This window comes from Apostichopus japonicus, chromosome 1 (genome assembly GCF_037975245.1).
Source record: "Apostichopus japonicus isolate 1M-3 chromosome 1, ASM3797524v1, whole genome shotgun sequence".
In the NCBI taxonomy this organism is placed as follows: Eukaryota; Metazoa; Echinodermata; class Holothuroidea; order Aspidochirotida; family Stichopodidae; genus Apostichopus; species Apostichopus japonicus.
Genome location: NC_092561.1, coordinates 836,609 through 855,513, shown reverse-complemented (window position 1 = coordinate 855,513; position 18,905 = coordinate 836,609). Strand labels below are relative to the sequence as shown.

At 37.0% G+C, this 18,905-nt stretch overlaps 3 protein-coding genes across 5 annotated transcripts in view; 2 read left to right on the top strand and 1 right to left on the bottom strand.

Annotated features, from left to right (window-relative positions):
* Nucleotides 1-4,028, bottom strand: part of LOC139970797 (sialidase-3-like) — a 28,485-nt gene extending 24,457 nt beyond the window's left edge. Inside the window, exon 1 of one of the 2 annotated variants that reach the window (XM_071976847.1) lies at nucleotides 3,916-4,028. The gene's annotated coding sequence lies outside the window, so the exon portion shown is untranslated. The remainder of the gene's footprint in view (nucleotides 1-3,915) is intronic. The other variant, XM_071976925.1, reaches the window with a different exon arrangement.
* A 63-nt stretch (nucleotides 4,029-4,091) lies between these two features.
* LOC139971111 (V-type proton ATPase subunit E-like) lies at nucleotides 4,092-12,248 on the top strand. The gene is made up of 7 exons (XM_071977354.1): nucleotides 4,092-4,272; nucleotides 5,143-5,208; nucleotides 5,796-5,905; nucleotides 6,910-7,135; nucleotides 8,039-8,133; nucleotides 8,751-8,838; nucleotides 9,285-12,248. The coding sequence occupies exons 1-7, from the start codon at nucleotides 4,240-4,242 to the stop codon at nucleotides 9,345-9,347; spliced, it is 681 nt and encodes a 226-aa protein (XP_071833455.1). The 5' UTR covers nucleotides 4,092-4,239; the 3' UTR covers nucleotides 9,348-12,248.
* Nucleotides 12,249-12,388: 140 nt separating this feature from the next.
* On the top strand, nucleotides 12,389-18,905 carry LOC139970998 (heparan sulfate glucosamine 3-O-sulfotransferase 6-like). Of its 2 annotated transcripts, XM_071977232.1 has the most exons (3): nucleotides 12,389-14,167; nucleotides 14,201-15,129; nucleotides 16,441-18,905. In XM_071977232.1, the coding sequence occupies exon 3, from the start codon at nucleotides 17,078-17,080 to the stop codon at nucleotides 18,278-18,280; it is 1,203 nt and encodes a 400-aa protein (XP_071833333.1). In that variant the 5' UTR covers nucleotides 12,389-14,167; nucleotides 14,201-15,129; nucleotides 16,441-17,077; the 3' UTR covers nucleotides 18,281-18,905. The 2 variants fall into 2 exon arrangements, with proteins under 2 accessions (XP_071833333.1, XP_071833260.1); XM_071977159.1 differs by having other exon boundaries at nucleotides 12,389-15,129.

Genomic DNA, 18,905 nt, shown 5'->3' with positions numbered 1-18,905 from the left:
TTATTAGCAAAAACAGCATGATGAAATTGTTATCATAATTTGCACAACACTGTCAATCATGACCCATCATCTGGCACAAAAGGGCAAAATGTTTCAATATTAATGATATGCATCACCATCTTAATGACAGAAAGTTTGTGAAAGACTCACAGTGATGGGTTGAAACTCTCTGAGACATATGGTACTGTACCATGTACGTTATGCTTGCCTCTCCCCCTCCTTCCCCCCCCCGCCCCTCAGACTCCCCACCTCAAATTTTGCAAAGTTGATAAGGGTTAAAGCTTTAAAATGATAACCAAATACAGTAACCATAAACTCTACACATGACCACTTGCCATTGATGTTATAAGGAGACACAAGACAGGTATTAGTAATTGAGAAAGCAATATAAATGTTTATAGAAAGTATACCTTGCCTTTGGGAGGGGGAGGGGGAGGGGGAGAGGGAGGGGGAGGGGGAGGGGGTGAGGGCTTGACCTCAATACTAGATAACAACATAAAGTACAAGAACAGAATTAATTTTAAATAAGATTTACATTTAAGCAGCGTGACAGGAAATTATCATTTTTCAAGCAAATGAAAAGAAATTTGAAAATGCTTACCTTCAGGATAATTAACTTTAATAGCATATCAATCACAAAGCCATGATGATTGGCAGGTGGATTCAAGTTTGCCCCACCGTGTAAAGTATTGCAAGTGCACTGGAGATCACATATATGTTTACAACATGTGACATATACAGGGCTCCTACAGCATATTCAGGTACAGTATATTTAAACAGAGCAGTCACATGAAACTGCTGGCTCTTCAAATGATTTTCCTATATATATTGACACCGATTTGGAAGTTAAAATTTTCTTTTCACAAAACTAAATAAAAATGTGCAGTACACGTACAGTAGACTACAGTACTAAGTGTAGCATATCTAAGTACTGTTAATGCATATTCATGAACTGTCATGCATACCATAATTATTCATGTCTGTTCATGCATATTCATGTCTGTCCATGATGGCATGATGCATTGCTTTTACCTCATTCAGGAATATATCTCACAAGAATGGATTTACTGTGGCGTAATACTGCACACAGGTTGACTGTATTAATGTACAGCTCACAGTCACGTTGGTTTGCACTCTCTCATTATTTTTACAGGGAATCAAATTAAAATCTTTTGTAGCCCAAATGCAAAAATTCACAGAGAGCAATAAGACTACTTACTTACATAATTACATATGATACATGGGTAAGATATCCTGTACAGGTACAGCTGTAAGGAAGTTACTTTCTTAGTATAAAACTGGCTAGTACATAAAGTAGAAACGTTATACCGTAAATGTACAGGTATACAGTACATCTAGAACAAACAAGGTTATACTGGTACTGTAATACAATTTTTCACTGCATGAACTAGCTTAGAACAACTGCACAGAACAACCGCAGGGAACAACTGTTCAACATTTATGTAGCAGGTTTGAAGGCTCTGAAGATTATTGTCTCATAAAATACTATGGATCCAATGTTAAAAAATCTCAGCACTTGTCTACAGTTCTTAGTACAAAGTTGACCATTTCTTGCATTGCATTATGTTATGCGATATCAAATAAATTTAAACCATTGTCTGAACTCAACATTTATTATAAAGTAAGTTAAATCAAGGAATGGAAAATGTAACTGGGTTCTCTAAGTCCCCACCTAGTCTTCATCCTCTTGAATCACAACAAATTGTGTGAAAGACAATTTTGTCAAGTACCATGGTTCTGAAATAAAAAATGTTATTATTTTGTGCATTTTAAATACAAACATTGCTGGCTATTCTCATAACAAATGTACAAGAGTGAAGAACAGGGAACCTGGCCATCTGGATACTGCACATCCTATTGTAGGTTTTACACAATTTTCCACATATGTACTGTTAATAAAATCATAAAAAAACCAAGGATCGATGTGTACTAAGACAAAATGCAGTAATTATAATAATTATAATCAGCAATTACTTTACGACACTGAAGCGACCACAAATGTGCAAGAAACCTGCAAGGGCTTAAATGGATTACAACTTACACGTCGGGTGGCTTCCAATTCAACATTTCAACTCAAAATTTTGAATCTTTTCAATTTTAGAAAGTCATTTCAGATGGGAAAACCGTAGATTGCTCTTGGATGAAAAACCCACCTTACTACATATGACCTGGTCAGGTATCGAACCCAGAATCTCCTGATTGCCAAGCTTCTTTGCTTCAAATGCCACCACCTTTATCCACTTGGCAGTACAGTTGTTGCAGAATTTTAATCTTTGATGAGTCAACCCGAAGGCTTCTAAGGGTACTGTGTCAAAAGACGGATGCTAAGAGGACTGCAGCTTCTTGCAGCCAGGCTGCACAGGATGGCAATCTTTATCATCTATAGTCAAAATACCATCTGTAGTCTTTTGAATCACAACCCCTCTCCTGAAGGAGCTCCTAATAGAGCTCGAACAGGATACAACTGGCTAACAAAAAACAGCAAGTCACAATCCAAAGGACATGGCAGAGCTTAGGAAGGCATGTTATCTTCTATCCTAATATTCAGGCTTACATAAAAATCTGAATTTCTAACTAAGGGCTAGATAGCGATCAGTTGGTAGAGAACAGGGTCGTTGGATTGAGTCCCATTCTACCCAAGCAATTCCTTTGCTCTTTTTTAAGTTTGTTTACCATTTCAGTTTTTTCAAGTATTGTACTTTCTTTAACTACTGTACAGTACCCTTTCCTTTCTTGGAACCTAGTAATGGGTCATCCCATGCCAAACTTACATCCCCAGTTTTCTAAGATGGTTACAACAGTATAGGCTGGTAACTCGGACTGCTCACAAATGGCTATACGATATATTGATGTTTATACCCACATAAATTTCATTTGTGATATACAGAATTCATGTGACCGCTCATGTTGGTACAGGATGAACCCAAGATCACACAATATACGGTTGACAAGGTTAGCTCTATTTTGGGTGCTATATCTTGACAAACAAAGTCGCAGATCAAATATCTCAAATCTGAGAAAAAAATCTGAATATTTGGCAATAAGCAAATGTAGCTATATTATGCATACTGTACATTGTCTGTTTTGACACCACATAATGACCACATTTTCTACAGTATTCTCAAACATCTTGGTAAATCTGAGGAGTAATGTGCTGAAACTGAGTTGATCCCCAGGGGTACCCCTACCCTACACTTCTCCCATCCTACAAGTTGGTATAGCACAAAGTCCGGCTAAAAATTATTAAAAAGGTACAACTAGGCCTACAGTAGTTACAACTAGTAGTACAAGGTAGCATACACCTATTAGAGTCTATATCAACCAGGAAAAGTGCCAAAATGCAGTAGGAGAACATCTTTTTTGATATGTTATCAGGATCTGTTTTTTTCTTTTGGCTTGCATGTTGGAGAGCATGAATGGAAGTAAATGTGGTGCAAAACTTGTCAAATTGTTTACTACTGATAGGCCTAGGCCTAGTAGTAGTACTGAGTGAAGAGGTTTGTTCACAAGTGACGAAAACTTCAGGCTCTCATAGCAAAAAATCTTTACGGTCATAATACTGAAAATTAATGGTGCCATGAAAGGCCAACTTGCCAGCTATCCAGTGATGGGTAGAGTCTGGCTAGGGAGAACTTCTATCTAGACCTAGAGACCACATTACTTTTGTGATTTAGTGTGTTAAGTCTTAGGGCTTATAATAAGGCGCATGCTACCACAAGTGGCTGTACGCCAGACACTGGCGTGTACGTGAATGAGCCGAGCAGTGCGACAGACACAGTCACTAGGTGACTGACAAATTTGATAAGTACACCACTTAAAAACATATTTTAAGTGTATCTTATGTGATACTACAGCTGGAAATACTTGCATTCTAAAGAAGGTTCATTTACTTACGTAAACTAACTGTTTCACCCGGTCCCGGCTTATTTTATTTCCGTGCCCGCGCAGGTTGAAGGAAACACTTGTGTAGCCAGATTTTTCATTGATAAATATGCCAATGTTTTAGGCCATGGAATTGTATCTTTCAATCGAATTTTGACGTAGCGCCCTCTTTTATTGTGATCATATGACAAACACATCAACTACAGAAAGTGGTCATCTCCTGCTACACGAAATCTCGAAACTAAGACACAGCAATTCCAGTCATTCTGATCATCTTTCATTCATCACATTTCTTTTTGTCGTATTCTTCGTACAGTATTTTTTGCGGGACTCACGATGGCGCTTAGTGATTCGGACGTCCAAAAACAAGTGAGAAAATGTACACCTACTAGGCCTAAGTACTAGGCCTAAGCTACAGTCTCTGACTTTTTGAGCCTAACGTTAGGGTTAGGCTAGCATAAATTGTAAGGCAGTGTACAGTTCAGTAACTTTAATCTAGGCTAGTTTTCGAGCCCCTCATCCACTAGCCTATTACTAGCATTTATTAAGGCTAAGTCTAGATCGCTCGTGAAGATCATCATTAAAGTGCCCCATTTTAAGGAGCTGAAAATTGCTTAAGCTTCTAAATGTATGCTACTTTCCAGGTGGTTCCAACCAAATCATTTACAAAATTTTACAAATGTTAAGAGTAGGAGTAGGCAACTTAGGTATTTGGTAATTACTGCTTTTATGATTACTAAATCAGATTTGTGTGAAGAGTGCCCTTTTTTGTCAAGAAAAAAGGGTGTAGGCTAGACCTGAATAAGAATTTTTTGCAGAAGCCATTATAGGGTACGTGGGCGGTGGACCCAATTTTATAACCCTTTCCTTTAATATGATATTTTGATGAGGTTTTCACATACCATACATATTATAAATGTAGGTGAAAGTTATGACTGGACTGTTGTAATTTAACGGTAGTCAGCAGTATAGGCCCCAAATTATAGCATGCTATAAATTGTATAATTGTTAGAAGTTTCAAAAAGTACTTTCCTGGAGGTCTTTACTCTCCAAATTGTTCTCAGACATTTTTAAGGAACACACAAGATGACGGAATGTCCCAGTGAGGAAAATTCCCTTGAAGGTTGTAATGAAAACAGTTTAAGAATTTTGACCAAAGGTGACCATATTTGAATATCTAGCATATTTTGGGCCAATACAGAATACCTTTAAGTTTGCCATTTCTTTTTATCTTTGCAGATCAGCCACATGATGGGCTTTATAGATCAAGAAGCTAAAGAGAAGGCAGAGGAAATTGATGCAAAGGTACAAGACCTGTACAAGACCTTTATAAATAATGATATGGAATTAACCTGTTTGCATTAACAAAAATTGGTTTCCTCTTATTCTGTAAGGTATAAAACTTGGCCCATAGATTTTGGTTTTTGGAAGGCATAGTGCTCAATTAAATAGACTTCTTTTCATGCCTGTACTGTTGTGCTCAACACAATTTCCTTGGAGAGTTAGAGTTTACAGACCAGATATATTATATACTTCTATTTTTCTATAAATTTGTCTTAAAGCCATTTACTTTGTAATCCCGGTTATAGAAAAGGTATGGATGGAATACATTAAGTCAGAATTAGTAAATGGGTTAATCATTCTAAATATTGATTCCACTCTCATAAAAATTTGTATTTGTCTACCTAATAGGTAAAGAAAAGCCTTATTGTTTGTTGTGGTGATCAGAGGTCATTTGAGGTCAATGTCAAAACTGGAAACCTTTAATGTTTGTTACTTTTAGAAGGAAATCTTCTGGTGAATCTGACTAAATAAGAATTTAGCAAATTACTTAAATTGAAATCTAAATGCACATTGAATTATTGCTTTTGTTTGATATTATTCAAACACAGGCTGAAGAAGAATTCCAGATAGAGAAGGGCAGGCTTGTACAGCAACAACGTGTCAAAATTATGGAGTTTTTTGAAAGGAAGGAGAAAAATTTAGATTTGCAGAAGAAAATGTGAGTTCCAACTATATTCGCCTCAGTTCTATGTTTTTCAAGTTGGACGTACCAAATTTTACTGTCTTTTCTTTTTTTCTTTACTTGGTACTGTACATATCTTACTCCATTAATGCATGCCACAGAACAGTACAATGTATTCCAGAGAGTTGCCATAACAATACATTTCTTGTTAAAATTCAAATAGAACTGCTTTAAAGTCAGCACAGAGTTCAAACTGTAATAAGAATAAAAAATAAAAAAATGACAGTAAACGATAAGATAACAGTCCTACTTCTAAGTTGATAATGGCGGTGGCATTGAGAAACAGCGAAGTCTAGCATCTGGGATGTTGTGAGTTCAAGCCCAAGGCAGCTAAAGGAAAGTGGAGTTTTAATCTTGGAGAAACCCATAATTCTCTCATCTGAAATGTACTGATAGAAATAAGTTTTAAAATAATCCATATTGAAACTACAGCTCAGTTAATTGAATAGCTACCTTAAGTGTAGAGTAACTTCATAGAACTTTGGCTTCTCTCACATGGACATGCGAACTGCTTAGCATCTCACAGTACCATAACACGGACGGATGTTCAAGCATACATCATGGCTTGATTTCATTCGTTGACTGTAAATAGACTTATCGGGTAACGAAGCACAATTAACGCGCAGTGTGTTAAGCTCAGTTTGCCCGTCACCCTCCATCCTAGTCTGATATTCCGAACAAAAGAGGCTGGTCGGGCTTGTTTGGTGCCATTTGCAACCATCACTTTTATTCTAACACAGTGAGTTTGATGCTCCCTAACCGGTCAGTTTTTTGGGAGATTCAACCGTCAATTTGTCAATAGTGTCGGCCAGGAAAATGACAAAACATAGACGACGGTGTACAGTGGATGTTGGCATCAACAGGTGAAACATTTTGTATCTCACGCTCCATAGGGTACAGTAGGGGTGTTTGCAGATACCCAAACATAAACAGTTATTGACCTTTCTCTGCTGTGTTGTACATTCTTCTAACCTTAACAGTCAACAGTCCAACTTACTAAATCAGGCCAGACTAGAAGTCTTAAAACGAAGAGAAGATCACGTCCACTCCATGCTCGAAACGGCTCGTGCCCATCTCAGTGAAGTCACCAAAGACAGGCAGCGATATATTGACACCATCCAGGGTTTACTCACTCAAGGTTTCTTCCAGTTGTTGGAGAAAGATGTCACGATACGATGCAGAGAGGCAGACGTCGATATTGTCAAGGTGACGTAATCACCCACATCTTAATTCTCTCATTTTATTGGATCGGGAATGAAAACGTCGGTCAAAATGCACTCACCTAAATATAACATCGGATACTGAAACATGCGTTAATAACTGCCTTTTTCGTCATTGAAAATGGACCAAATCAGGTGGAACCATTATAGTTCATAGTTAAAGGAATGATAATTTAGACTGTATGTAAACCTCATCTGTTACTTGTTGTCCATCAAAATCAGTCCAGGAAAGATAATATTAGCCAGAAATTTGTGCAAGTGAAGAAAACAGTACATTTCATTAAATTTATGAGACGCAATTTTTTTTTTTAGACTAAATGTTGTATGACTGGCCAGTTAATCCAAAAAATACCTCCTATCAAAGTGACAGAAAGTTGCAAGGCAATGCAAATTGTAACCGTAATGAGGTTGATGACAACCATTTAAAGCAAATATTATCAGGATGGATTCTCAGATTTCCAAGTTGCATGTGTGCAGTCTTTCATAAGTCCACCCTATTACAATGTACACAGGGATTGGTGGTTGGTTATTCCATAGACCGACTGTACTTTGTGAGAGGTGTTCTGTGGTGTTGCTGTCGTCTCTGTCGTAAAAAAAGTGTTTTACTAATGAAATAATTGGAAAGATTAGATCACAAAGAGTAATTTCTTATATTTGGGCGCAGAATATCTATATTTTTTTACCTTTTTTTTATTTTTACTTTTTTTTATTATTTATTTATCTGTTTATTTTATTATATTTACAATGCCCTGTATGCCACATAGGGCGATTCTCAAAGCCATATTATATATATTATAGATTTCCCAAAAGTCACAATACTCATTTTTATGGTTAACATTACATGGCATCTATCTCACCTAATTTGCTATTTTGGTTTCGACATTTGCAGGAATCACTAGTCGCTGCAGTGGAAAAGTTTAAAGAGACGTCAAAGATGGAACTGTCCGTCAAGATAGACACAGACAATTACTTGCCAGCAGAAATGTAAGTGAAGACTAATGATTAATTAATCGATTTAACAAATTCAAATTAACGATTAATTAACCGGTTCACGGTGGTAGAATCAGTCTCCTGATTCACACCAATGTGGGAAATGTCATGCACGAGTCAAAATCTTTCTTTGGTATCAGGTCTCGAAATGAACCAATGGTACTGAAGGCAAGTTACCGTATGTTCAAATAGACCGACATTTCTATTCAGACAAACAAAATCAGCTTTGGAGGTTATCTGGCTGATCCCCCCCCCCAAGCGGGTAATATGTATAATCGGTATTTCCTTCCATCACTTTTGAGTTACTGAAGTAAAACAAAAATAGTGGTAGGCATGTGATCCCCCCCCAAGCGAGAGATTGCCTCGCCCAAAGCCGTTTCTATTCACAAATTGTTACACATCGCTCCTACAGTGCACATGTGTTGGTCCTTCTCTATTATTTTGCTATATTTTCTTCCTGACGACCAAATTTGCTGTTCGGACAACAAACGGACAAATCCTGGTTGTCAAAGGGACAGCCAGACATAAGATCCTGTAAAACGTTGCCCTGCATGGTGATATACACTGCTGATGTAATGGATTTTGTTTTATTATGTCTCATTTACTTACAGCACGGGAGGAGTGGAGCTTTATTCAAAGAACGGCAAGATTAAAGTTTCTAACACCTTGGAGAGTCGCTTAGAGATGATCAGTAAACAGGTTAGTATAATATGTTTGCATAAACATGCTTATCAGGCAAAGTTAATGAAAAGGAACAAAAAAACATGTTTCTCTTCCGAAAATTTTCTATAAAATGAAGGAGGATTTTTCGTTTTTGTGTTCTTCCCTAAATTGAGTTCAAAGAAGTATATTGTTTATGGTGAAGTTTAAAGGTCATCTGAGGTCAAAATATAAAAACCTTTTGAGCACAATGTGAACTCAGATATTCTATGACCTAGTCTGTAATTATGTTAGAATACAGAGGAAAGTGACTGGTATATCACAGACAACTAAGAAGCAAGCATTGCTTATGTCGGATATCGTAGACAACAATCAAGAAAGAATTGCTTATCTTGGGTAACAATTTTCTGTATCTGAGGACAGTCTCAAACTGTTTCCATCCTTGAGACGTTTAACATCTGGTCTCTCATCTGTTCATCTCGTAGATGCAGCCAAAGATTCGAGAAATGCTGTTCGGTGAGAACAAGAACCGCAAATTCTTGGACTAGACTTTCCATCTTCATTCAAGAAGAGATTAAAGGTCATATCCCTGGCATGAAAAGATGGGGTGATTGCAATAATAGTTTCTTGGTTACAGTATGTTCCCTTGTAAATCAATGGGCTTGGTGATATCCTCTTCTGGTCTGGTGTTTGTTTTGTCCCCCCCCCCACTCCTCATCCCCACATGATTCCTCTTTGAAATACCATAGATCAGTGTTAGAGAGGTCACATACTGTATGGGGGACAGGATTGGAAGGCAGTCTCCAGAAACAGTTGCAGAAGTCCAAATACGAGATATTAGTGAATGAACGATGGAAATATAACTGGCAAAGAAAATTCTTAGCTCTTTTCCAAGGTTTTTTTCAAGAATAGATTAATTTTTTATTGTTGTATCAAATGAGACAGGTTTTGTGGTATAATTTATTACAATCAGTTTCTGTTTGGTGTTAATATATTTAATGGTGCTGCATGTGTTTTGCATGTGCTGCTTAAAACCTATAGGTAACAACAGCACCTTAACTGCACCAAAGTACAAACCAGAATTTTGAAACTACATTTTTCCACCTACAGTGTGTCATCTCTGCACCTAACTTGCTGTTAGAAACACACTTTTAAGGTTTTAAAGGTAGTCAGTATAGGCCCCAAATTGTAGCATGCTATAATTGCTAGAAGTTTTCAAGAAGTACCTTCCTGGAAATCTTTACTCCGCAAATTGTTCTCAGACAATTGTAAGGAACACACAAGATGACTGAATGTCTAAATGAGGACAATTTCCTCGAAGGTTGTAATAAAAAAACAGTTCAAGAATTTTGACCAAAGGTGACCATATTTGAATATCTAGCATATTCGGAGCCAATACAGCATACCTTTAAGTAATTACCAAGTATCAGACTAGCATCTCTTTTCAACCCAACTTTGCTGTATTTTAGTTTGCGTCAAACCCGATTTCGTTTTTTGCCTACATTCCAAGTTTAAACTGCTTCAGTGTTTTGTATTTTCATATTGGATGGTAATACTGTGTAAAGTACAGGCTTTCATGTCTTGTTTTATACAGTAGGTTTTCATTAATAGCCTATGCACTTCATTTAGGTTGAATTAAAGCAGCTTTTGTTGTTCGGTTATCAATTTGAGACAATACAGGGAATAATTTGTCCAGTATCATAGCATAAAAGAGTCTTATGCAAAATGGTCATGTTGCTACACGAAACTGCAAAAGATGCGTAACAGATGTATGACAGCTTTACTTGACAAAGACGGACCATTTTTGTCGTTTTACAGGAAACAAAAGACTGAAACATCAAACTATTACACATAGTGTAAACAGTAAATTATTTCCTACACCATGTCACCTAATCTAGGAAGTCTTACTGAAAATAAATTTGCGATGGGGCTCTGTAGCATGTCAATGGAGGGCCACGGTAAAAAAGGTCCTAACGTTTTACAGATCTCGGAATCAAAGTATCGATTTGGACATATGTTCCAATAGATCTCTCCATCAATTATCACAGAGTAACTGGTTTATATTAATAATAATAATAATCAGCAGAATTGTTTGTTTTGTTTTTTAAATGTCGAAAGCAGCAGTTATTTTTTTTTTTACTTGTTTATATTCAAGTGATCAACTCATTTTACAACCATGGTACTGCTGATAAATTCCATTACTAAAACTCATAGCAGCAACTTGTCAGGTAGGATCGATATGACAATCCCTCCATTGATTTTGTTTGGTTTCGACCCACTATTCAGAGTAAGACACTGTCGAATAAGTAAGGAGGTAATGATTGCGTGTGAGTACGAATAATTGTGTTGCCCGGTAAAATATTGCACTGTAAATATTACTATTATTTGTAAGATTATTACTATTAATTACAGATAAAAGGCAGTTATAGAATCATCAAACCTTTCTTTTTGTACTATATGTGAAGTCGCACAAGCAATGCTAATTAACTCCAATGTAATGGGTTATTAAGCATTGACTTGTATAGAAAATGGACAGAAGAACTCAGTGTGGAAAGCTTGCAATGGTTACAGTTTTTACAATAAGAAGTATTCCTATTTTGATCCCTTGCATATGAACAATTAGTATGCGGTGCATGTCAAAAGTAAGATGCTGAGGGGGCTGCAGTAACAATGCAGCCTGGCTGTGTAGGATGTAATGTATTGTTCTATGCCCCTTTAAACAATGGGACAATGATTAGATAATCTCTATTGTTTGATATTTTGACAACATTGTTTTGTGAGGATTTTGAAGCTGCTGTAGGTTTCTCTTTGGCATGGTGCATAAATTATGCAAATGACTCATAATAGGCTCCACCCACTTTGAATTTTGTAATGCAGGATATTGACTACATAATTATTCTCATTTTGCCTTTTTTTTTTTTTTTTTTATAAAATTGGTTTTTTCCAACTGTGTAAGTCACCTCTTGAACTTGACTCGACGATTTGAATGATCGAGAAAAATATTGAATGGCTAGCTCCACTATACCAGAGTGTTTTACATTCTTGATGGAGTCGCTGCGAATAAAGAAAAAAAAGTCGAGGCTGTTTGCTCATGGAATGTGACCCGAGGCAATGAAAAACAGAAATGTTTTCTTTTCTTTCGAAGGGAAGAAGAAAGGCATTCACTCTAGTCAGATGTTAATGGTTACGAATTTAAACCTGATAATTGGATTGATAATTCATGTTACTCTGTATTGTTATGTTAATTGATGTATAACCCAGTTATATTAAGATTAAAGATAAATACCTCACATAGGGACAAGAATCAAAGGTTAACATCATTTTAAAAAGAGGATTTATTGAAGGATAAAAGTTGGCCTTGCTGCTTGTCCTTGACCTCTGTTTCGTGTGCCAGTTTTTGTGTTAGATGTAATGTAGATGAACAATATATATGACAAAGTACTAACTTATGCTAAGCTCTGGTCTTGTCTTTTCTTGATTGGAAGTTTCTCAAGCATTTTACTGCCTGAGTTTCTCTGAAATGAGACATTTTATTCTCTAATTTAGCACAACAGGGCCTGACGAGATTTGGGAGGGGGATTCAGGGGGTACAGGGTAAATATAGCATGAATTTATTCTCATTTTCATAACACATTGTTATGGAAAAATGAAGACTTCATAAAGGGGCCCCCGTCTGACTTGTGATGTCACAGAACACAACCTAATGTCTGCTTTTATTTTGAAAGGAGCAGGAGATTGAGGAAAGTGTTGACAAATTGTAACACTTTAAAGTTCTGATGTAATATCCGAAGACATTTTAGGATAAATATAAACTTTGTTTCTGTTGGAATCAAGATCAGTGCTAAAAGGGATATTCTGAGCGTCTGAAAATGATCATTTTGCAAACTTGGTTCAGGTCTTCAAATTTAATCTTTGAATTCATCTGGCAACATTTGTTTCCTGCTTCCAACCCCAAAACCTACCTAAATAACTCACTTTCTCGGCAAAGTCACTCTTTTAGGTTTCCCGAAAGTGAAACTTTATGAAGTCACTCTCACCGACTATGGAGTCACTCTTACCGACAATGGAGTCACTCTTACCGACTATGGAGTCACTCTTACCGACTAGGGAGTCACTCTTAACGACCACGGAGTCACTTTTACCGACTATGGAGTTACTCTTTAACGACTATGGAGTCACTCTTTCCGACTATGGGGTTACTCTTTACCGACTTTGGAGTCACTCTTTACGGACTATGGAGTCACTGTTACCGACCTTGCAAAATTGTTAGGGGGCCGCGGATTTGCACCGTCGTCAATGCATTGTATAACGCGCATCGCGAAGTCGGTAATTACTAGTACGGTTAGATTCGTCCAACACGGCAGCATACAGAAACGTTGTACTCAAAGCCGAAGCCAAAAGTGACTTCATCAGGTCACACATCTGGAGTATATGCATGCTAAGTTCTTTAATACCGCCCTCATAAACTTTCCAGAAACACCTCATACTTTAGTTTTTAGTTTTTTTCATTAGCTCATACCAGCATGCTGGTGTGAGCTATTGTTACAGTGCGGCGTCTATCACTCTATCATTCTATCACTCTATCACTCTATCCGTCAACAATTGGTAAAACCTCTCCCACTCGCACAGTGTTTGATGGAATTTCATGAAACTTGGACACAAGGACCATTAGGTATAGGTCCATCAGAGATGATCCAAAATTTGGGGTCAAAGGTCACCTGTGGGCCGTAATGGGCCATTTTGTGGAAATACGCAAAATGCTTCTTCTCCTACAGATTCCATGGTACAATGTTGAGGGTTTGTCACGATAGTACTATGGTAGTTTTACCTTCAGGGTGTTCATGAATTTGAGATCAAAGATCAACTAGGGGTCTTTTGTGGCCCCGGGCCGCGGCCCTATATTTTCAAATTGCTCCTGTTCGTACAGTGTATGGCCAATTACAATGAAACTTGGTCACAATGTTCCTCGGGATGAGAGTTACGAGGGGTGTTCGGAAAATTGAGGTCAAAGGTCATTTAGGGGTCATCGGGGGTCATTCTTTGTAATATTTTCAAATATCTCAATCTTCTCAAGATTTTGATGGATCATATTCAAAGTTGAACTGATGATTGTTGGATTGTATATGAATAAGGTGATGCCTAAAAAATTTTGGTCAAAAGTTAATTAATTACAATTAATCCCCATTGTTTAAAAAAATCTGAGCCTTCACTTTTTGCCAAAGCTTTTATTTGTCTCCCAGTGTCTGCAGTGTTTCTTTACATTTGTGGTTAAGCTCTGCAGAGGCTGTTAGTGGAATTAAAGCAGGACTGGGAGTTGTTATTAACTGTTGAACTGTAAGCATGAGAGCCCTATAGCCAATCAGCACAAGTTTGCCGATTCTTAGAAGTCTTTGAGCCTGAGGTATGTAGGCAGCTTGTGAAGTTATGCCTTGTAGGGAGTGCTTGTTATGTCTGCTAAGGTTGAGGGGAGAAAGTTTAATAGGGTAGGTCAGTGGTATTGTTTGAGAGAGTGGGTAAAATAGGATTTAAAGGGGAAAATAGGAATTATAGCCAGTGGTGTGGCCAGGATTCTGCTAATGGAGGGGGGGGGGGTATCCCTCACGGGCCCAAAATTGGTTTTGTGGGCCCTACATTTTTAAGCTCGAAAAGGTATGAGCTTCTGCACCATTGGTGCTCTAGTTTTTTTTTTTTCGGTCTCAATCACCAAGCACTTTGTTTGCCTTTTATATGGGGAAAACCACTCAAGCTAGGAATTTCTTAAGATCTACATTAACGCACCAACGCATGCAGTGTCTTTAGCTATAACAAGGGGAATTTTATTGTTGTTAAAATATTAAACAAGCACGTTAGGCGTGATCTTGTATAAAAAACAATTGTAGTTGACCGTCTTGTGTAAACAAGAAGCAAACCTTATAGACAGCTATACAACCGGCGAGCCTTAATTAACGCCATTGCCACTGTATTCAAATCATGTATATGTAGGCTATATAGACTATATATATAATATTGGGAAGAAAATCAAGAAAGCTTAAGAAGGTTACTTGTAGTTTAATCCAATTAGGCCAATATCCTTATTATACAATTGAACGCCAACGTTCCTTTTAAGATATTTTATTTTTACGTGGAGGTGCAACGACTGGAGGCTATCACTGCCTCGAAGAGATTCCCCAGTTTATTGTGCGAGGATTATAGAAGTGTTTAGCGCCTATATGCTACTATATGATTAGACTATGGCGGTCATATTCCAGTGCATCATTTGATATCGACGTAATTCCAGAGACTTGTTGCCAATTCGTGAAAGATTCTTCTTCGTAGCGAATGTTAAAAGTGGTAAGTCTTATATACCTCTCTCGTCAAGCAATGTTGGTTAACGATAATATAATTCATCGTGCATTGTATACAAATTTTTCTCTGAATTAGTCAATTATAACAACAATGATTCACGCCTGGACAACAAGTTTTGATTGTCGACTAAGCTACGTTTTAACATATTATATTCTCCTTCATCCTTTCTAGCAATTACAACTTGTACAGGTCAGTATAGCACACAAAGACCAGTGTGTACATATAAAATTAGTATTTACCGTTTACATACTATTGTTATCTTGTTGTACCTTTATCGTATGGAAAGGGAGAAAACAGAAAGTGCAATGCTTAGTAATTTAAATCGTGTTCCCCTACTTTTTTATCAAGCTTTCACAGGAAATGACTAAACACACATAAAGTAAATGTACATACTGGTAAAGAACGAAATGAGATAAATGGATTAATGTTCAAACTATTTACACGTGTGTGTTCTTCCAATCCCTTTTACCAACCAATCCCTTTTACCAACACCCCTAGCAACATAATTGACCAGTCCTCTATCCTCTCACTTTCAACTGGTTTAGCGGTTCAGCATAGCCACTAATTACATCATCAGGGTCATAGGTTAACTCTGTCCCTGCACCGTACACAATCATCCTATCGTTTATCCAGTCACCGACTTCTTGTATGTATTTTAGATCCTCCTGCAAGCAGGAATTCGCGAAGAAGCCTTCATTGGCTTATCAAAGCCGCAAGCTGACCGGAGTCGGTCTCTTAGATTCATATTTAACGTCCGTGATTATGAATTGTCAATTGTCCACAACTCTGTAACTGGACGACAAACATTAATCTTGGAGTGACTCGAACTAGGGACCTTATGATTGAAAGGCACCGGGGTTAACCACTGGGCTAACACTCCTCTTAGCTGAAGCAGAGAGCACGATATGTTTTCATTACACCAGTATCAAGCATTGTCCTTTCCTTTAAATCTTAGCCCCATCAACTTTGGAACATTGCAAATCAGAATACAAAAAAGGCATACAAATGGCCATTTATACACAGCTACACATGGGCATCACCATTACATATCACATAAATATAGACCTACTAATTCAAAACTCTCTATCTGTGAAAAGACCTATCACTTTTTGGTATTTACTCACAAGATTGCAGTTTTTTTATTATCAGATATGACTTGATGTTAATACCTACTCTACTTTTGACATCAATGTCTGCTGTCACCTCAGAGAACTTATATATTAATGCAAACTTTTCAATCGAACGTACTTTCTTTGATCTATATATAACTCAGTGAGTATATCATTACCTCGTCAGGTGAATCGATAATAACCAATTGACTGAGAGACGAAAGGAGAAGTTACCGATGGAGAAAGTGGATGATTATCTTACAGCGTGTGATGATTACCACTGACGAACTAGCGATTACCTATCACGTGGGGTGACGTCATTACCGATCGAGAGAGATTAATGAAACTAACTATTGAGCAAGTGTATATCATTTCTTTAAAACGTGTTGATTACCTTTCATCAGTTTAATACACACTGAGGAAGCAATTTACTTATCGAGTGATCGAGTCGGTGATTACCTATTGAGAGATAGATAACTTAATGTAGTTACCGATTGAACGATTAACTTAAGACGTGTTAATATCTAGACTACTGGTGAAGCAATAATTCAGCGAGTGTTTCGGTGATGACGTATTTAGTAAGAAGACGGCTTCGTTTATATGCTGAGTGATTGGATGATATCATGTACGCGAATATACATTGTTACATGTATATATATTTAATGGTTCGGCGATTGCGATAAACATATTGACCGGGTATATGATTACTTATATCGCCTACTGAGTCAATACCTAAGTATTGCTCCTAATTACAGTGTGAATAACCCGTTTGCATTTGTACTTTTCACGGAACTTTCATACAGTTCTGCAAGTCAACTTTTACAATGGCACGACATTTTCTAGTGAACGAGTCCAGACGAAATTTCATTTACTGTTTGTTATTTGCAATAGCCGCGGGCCTCTTAACTTGGTACGAAATGGCAACCAAAAACACGCCCTGTACTACTTGTTTTAAAAAGTTGCCAGAAGCAAATATCCTCAGACGTAAAGTCACTTCTGGAGTACTTAATTCTAAGAGTTTACAAAGTAAACAAAGTTTACAAGGTTTACAAAGTTTACAAAGTAAGTGGAATATAGAAGGGTGTTATGTCTACACAAAGGGTCGACTAGCTTTGTCGCGATCCGAGATTGATAATTCCTTGCAAAACCAATTGAACTGCACAAAACGAAAACCGAGCGTTATCATTATGGGCATCAAGAAATGTGGTACCGAAACGTTGACTGGTATGTTGGACCTACACCCGAATGTTGTCACAAGTATGTACCCCGTACAGGACGGCTGTTGCATGGATTTAAACAGCCGTACGTTTGGTAGAGTCACTCCGTTGACGGTACCGGGCGAAATTGGGCTGTTGAATATGATTGGACTGCAATATGCTCCTGAAAACATTTCACGTGTTTTGGAATTATTGTCAGAAAATCCTAAGTTTATCGTTATTATGAAGGACCCTTTAAAGAGAGCTTTATCAGATTATAGTCACGTGACCGTCAAGATGAAAAGTCACAAAAATCAAGGGTTGATAACCTCGAAGAAAGAGATGATTTGGAATTATAATTTGAATAAACCTGGACGACAGGCAGAGAAGGTTAGTTACTTTAAAGGCTATAGGATAGCTGCATCTTTCGAAAAGAGTGTTTTCAACGTATCCGGGGGTGTCGACGGCTCCAGTAAATTGATATCACTGGGTCTATACGATAATTATGTTGTTTCTATCTTAGATCATATTCAAAGAGAAAGCGTCCTATTTATTGACGGGGGAACATTTATGGAGAAACCTTGGGTAGTTCTGAAAGATATCGAATCATTCCTCGGCGTACCATCATTTTTTACAGAAAAGTATTTCCGAAAGGAGAAGGGATATTATTGTCCTATTGTCAAGAACAGGCCAGATTCGGGGTGTCTGAAGGGTAAGGGAAGGAAAAAGCCATATATGGACAAAAATGCCATAAAAACATTGATTAATTTCTATCGTCGGAGGTACAAACCACTCGTTGAACTAACAGGTATTACATTCTCATGGATGTAAACTTAAAGGTCTTCAGTACTGAACCCAAATATGCTAGAATGTCAAATAATGGTCACGTATATTCATTCAAGTTTCAATAAAGATGTTACAATCACGTATCCTATCATTTCTCCTTCTCTAGAGTTATTATATATCAATTAACGATTAACTTAATTGGTGGATCAGAAATCTCGGGAAAGAACGTTCGAATATTTTAGCGCGCTTGTATTTGTATTTTTAATTTTGTACTTGTTTGTATTTTTTTATTAATACTGTATTTTTGTACTCGCTCGTGTTATTTTTTTTTATCAGTATTGTATTTTTATATTCATTTGTCTTTATAATCATCAACATTGCATTATTGTATATACTCATCTGTTATTTTTTTAAATTAATTTTTATACTTTTGTACTCATTAGTATTTTTCTTTAATGCAGCACTTTTGTACTCGCTCGTGTTTATTTATTAGTATTTTATTTGTGTATTCACTTGTTGTTTTTTATTAATATTGTATTTTTGTACTTATCTGTACTTCAAGCTGTTTATATCGTTATCTTGAACGCATTTGTGTACTTTGTACTCAATTAGCATTTTTGCACTTGTCATTTTTTGTAACTTACGGGAGTTTAATTGATCGTCCAATGTA

Excerpts from the sequence above, each read along its gene's own strand:
- LOC139970998 (XM_071977232.1), top strand. The coding sequence starts at position 17,078 with ATGGCACGACATTTTCTAGTGAACGAGTCCAGACGAAATTTCATTTAC.
- LOC139971111 (XM_071977354.1), top strand. The coding sequence starts at position 4,240 with ATGGCGCTTAGTGATTCGGACGTCCAAAAACAA. Across the intron at positions 4,273-5,142 it reads ATTCGGACGTCCAAAAACAA|ATCAGCCACATGATGGGCTT; the intron begins GTGAGAAAATGT and ends TTATCTTTGCAG. Across the intron at positions 5,906-6,909 it reads TTAGATTTGCAGAAGAAAAT|TCAACAGTCCAACTTACTAA; the intron begins GTGAGTTCCAAC and ends TAACCTTAACAG.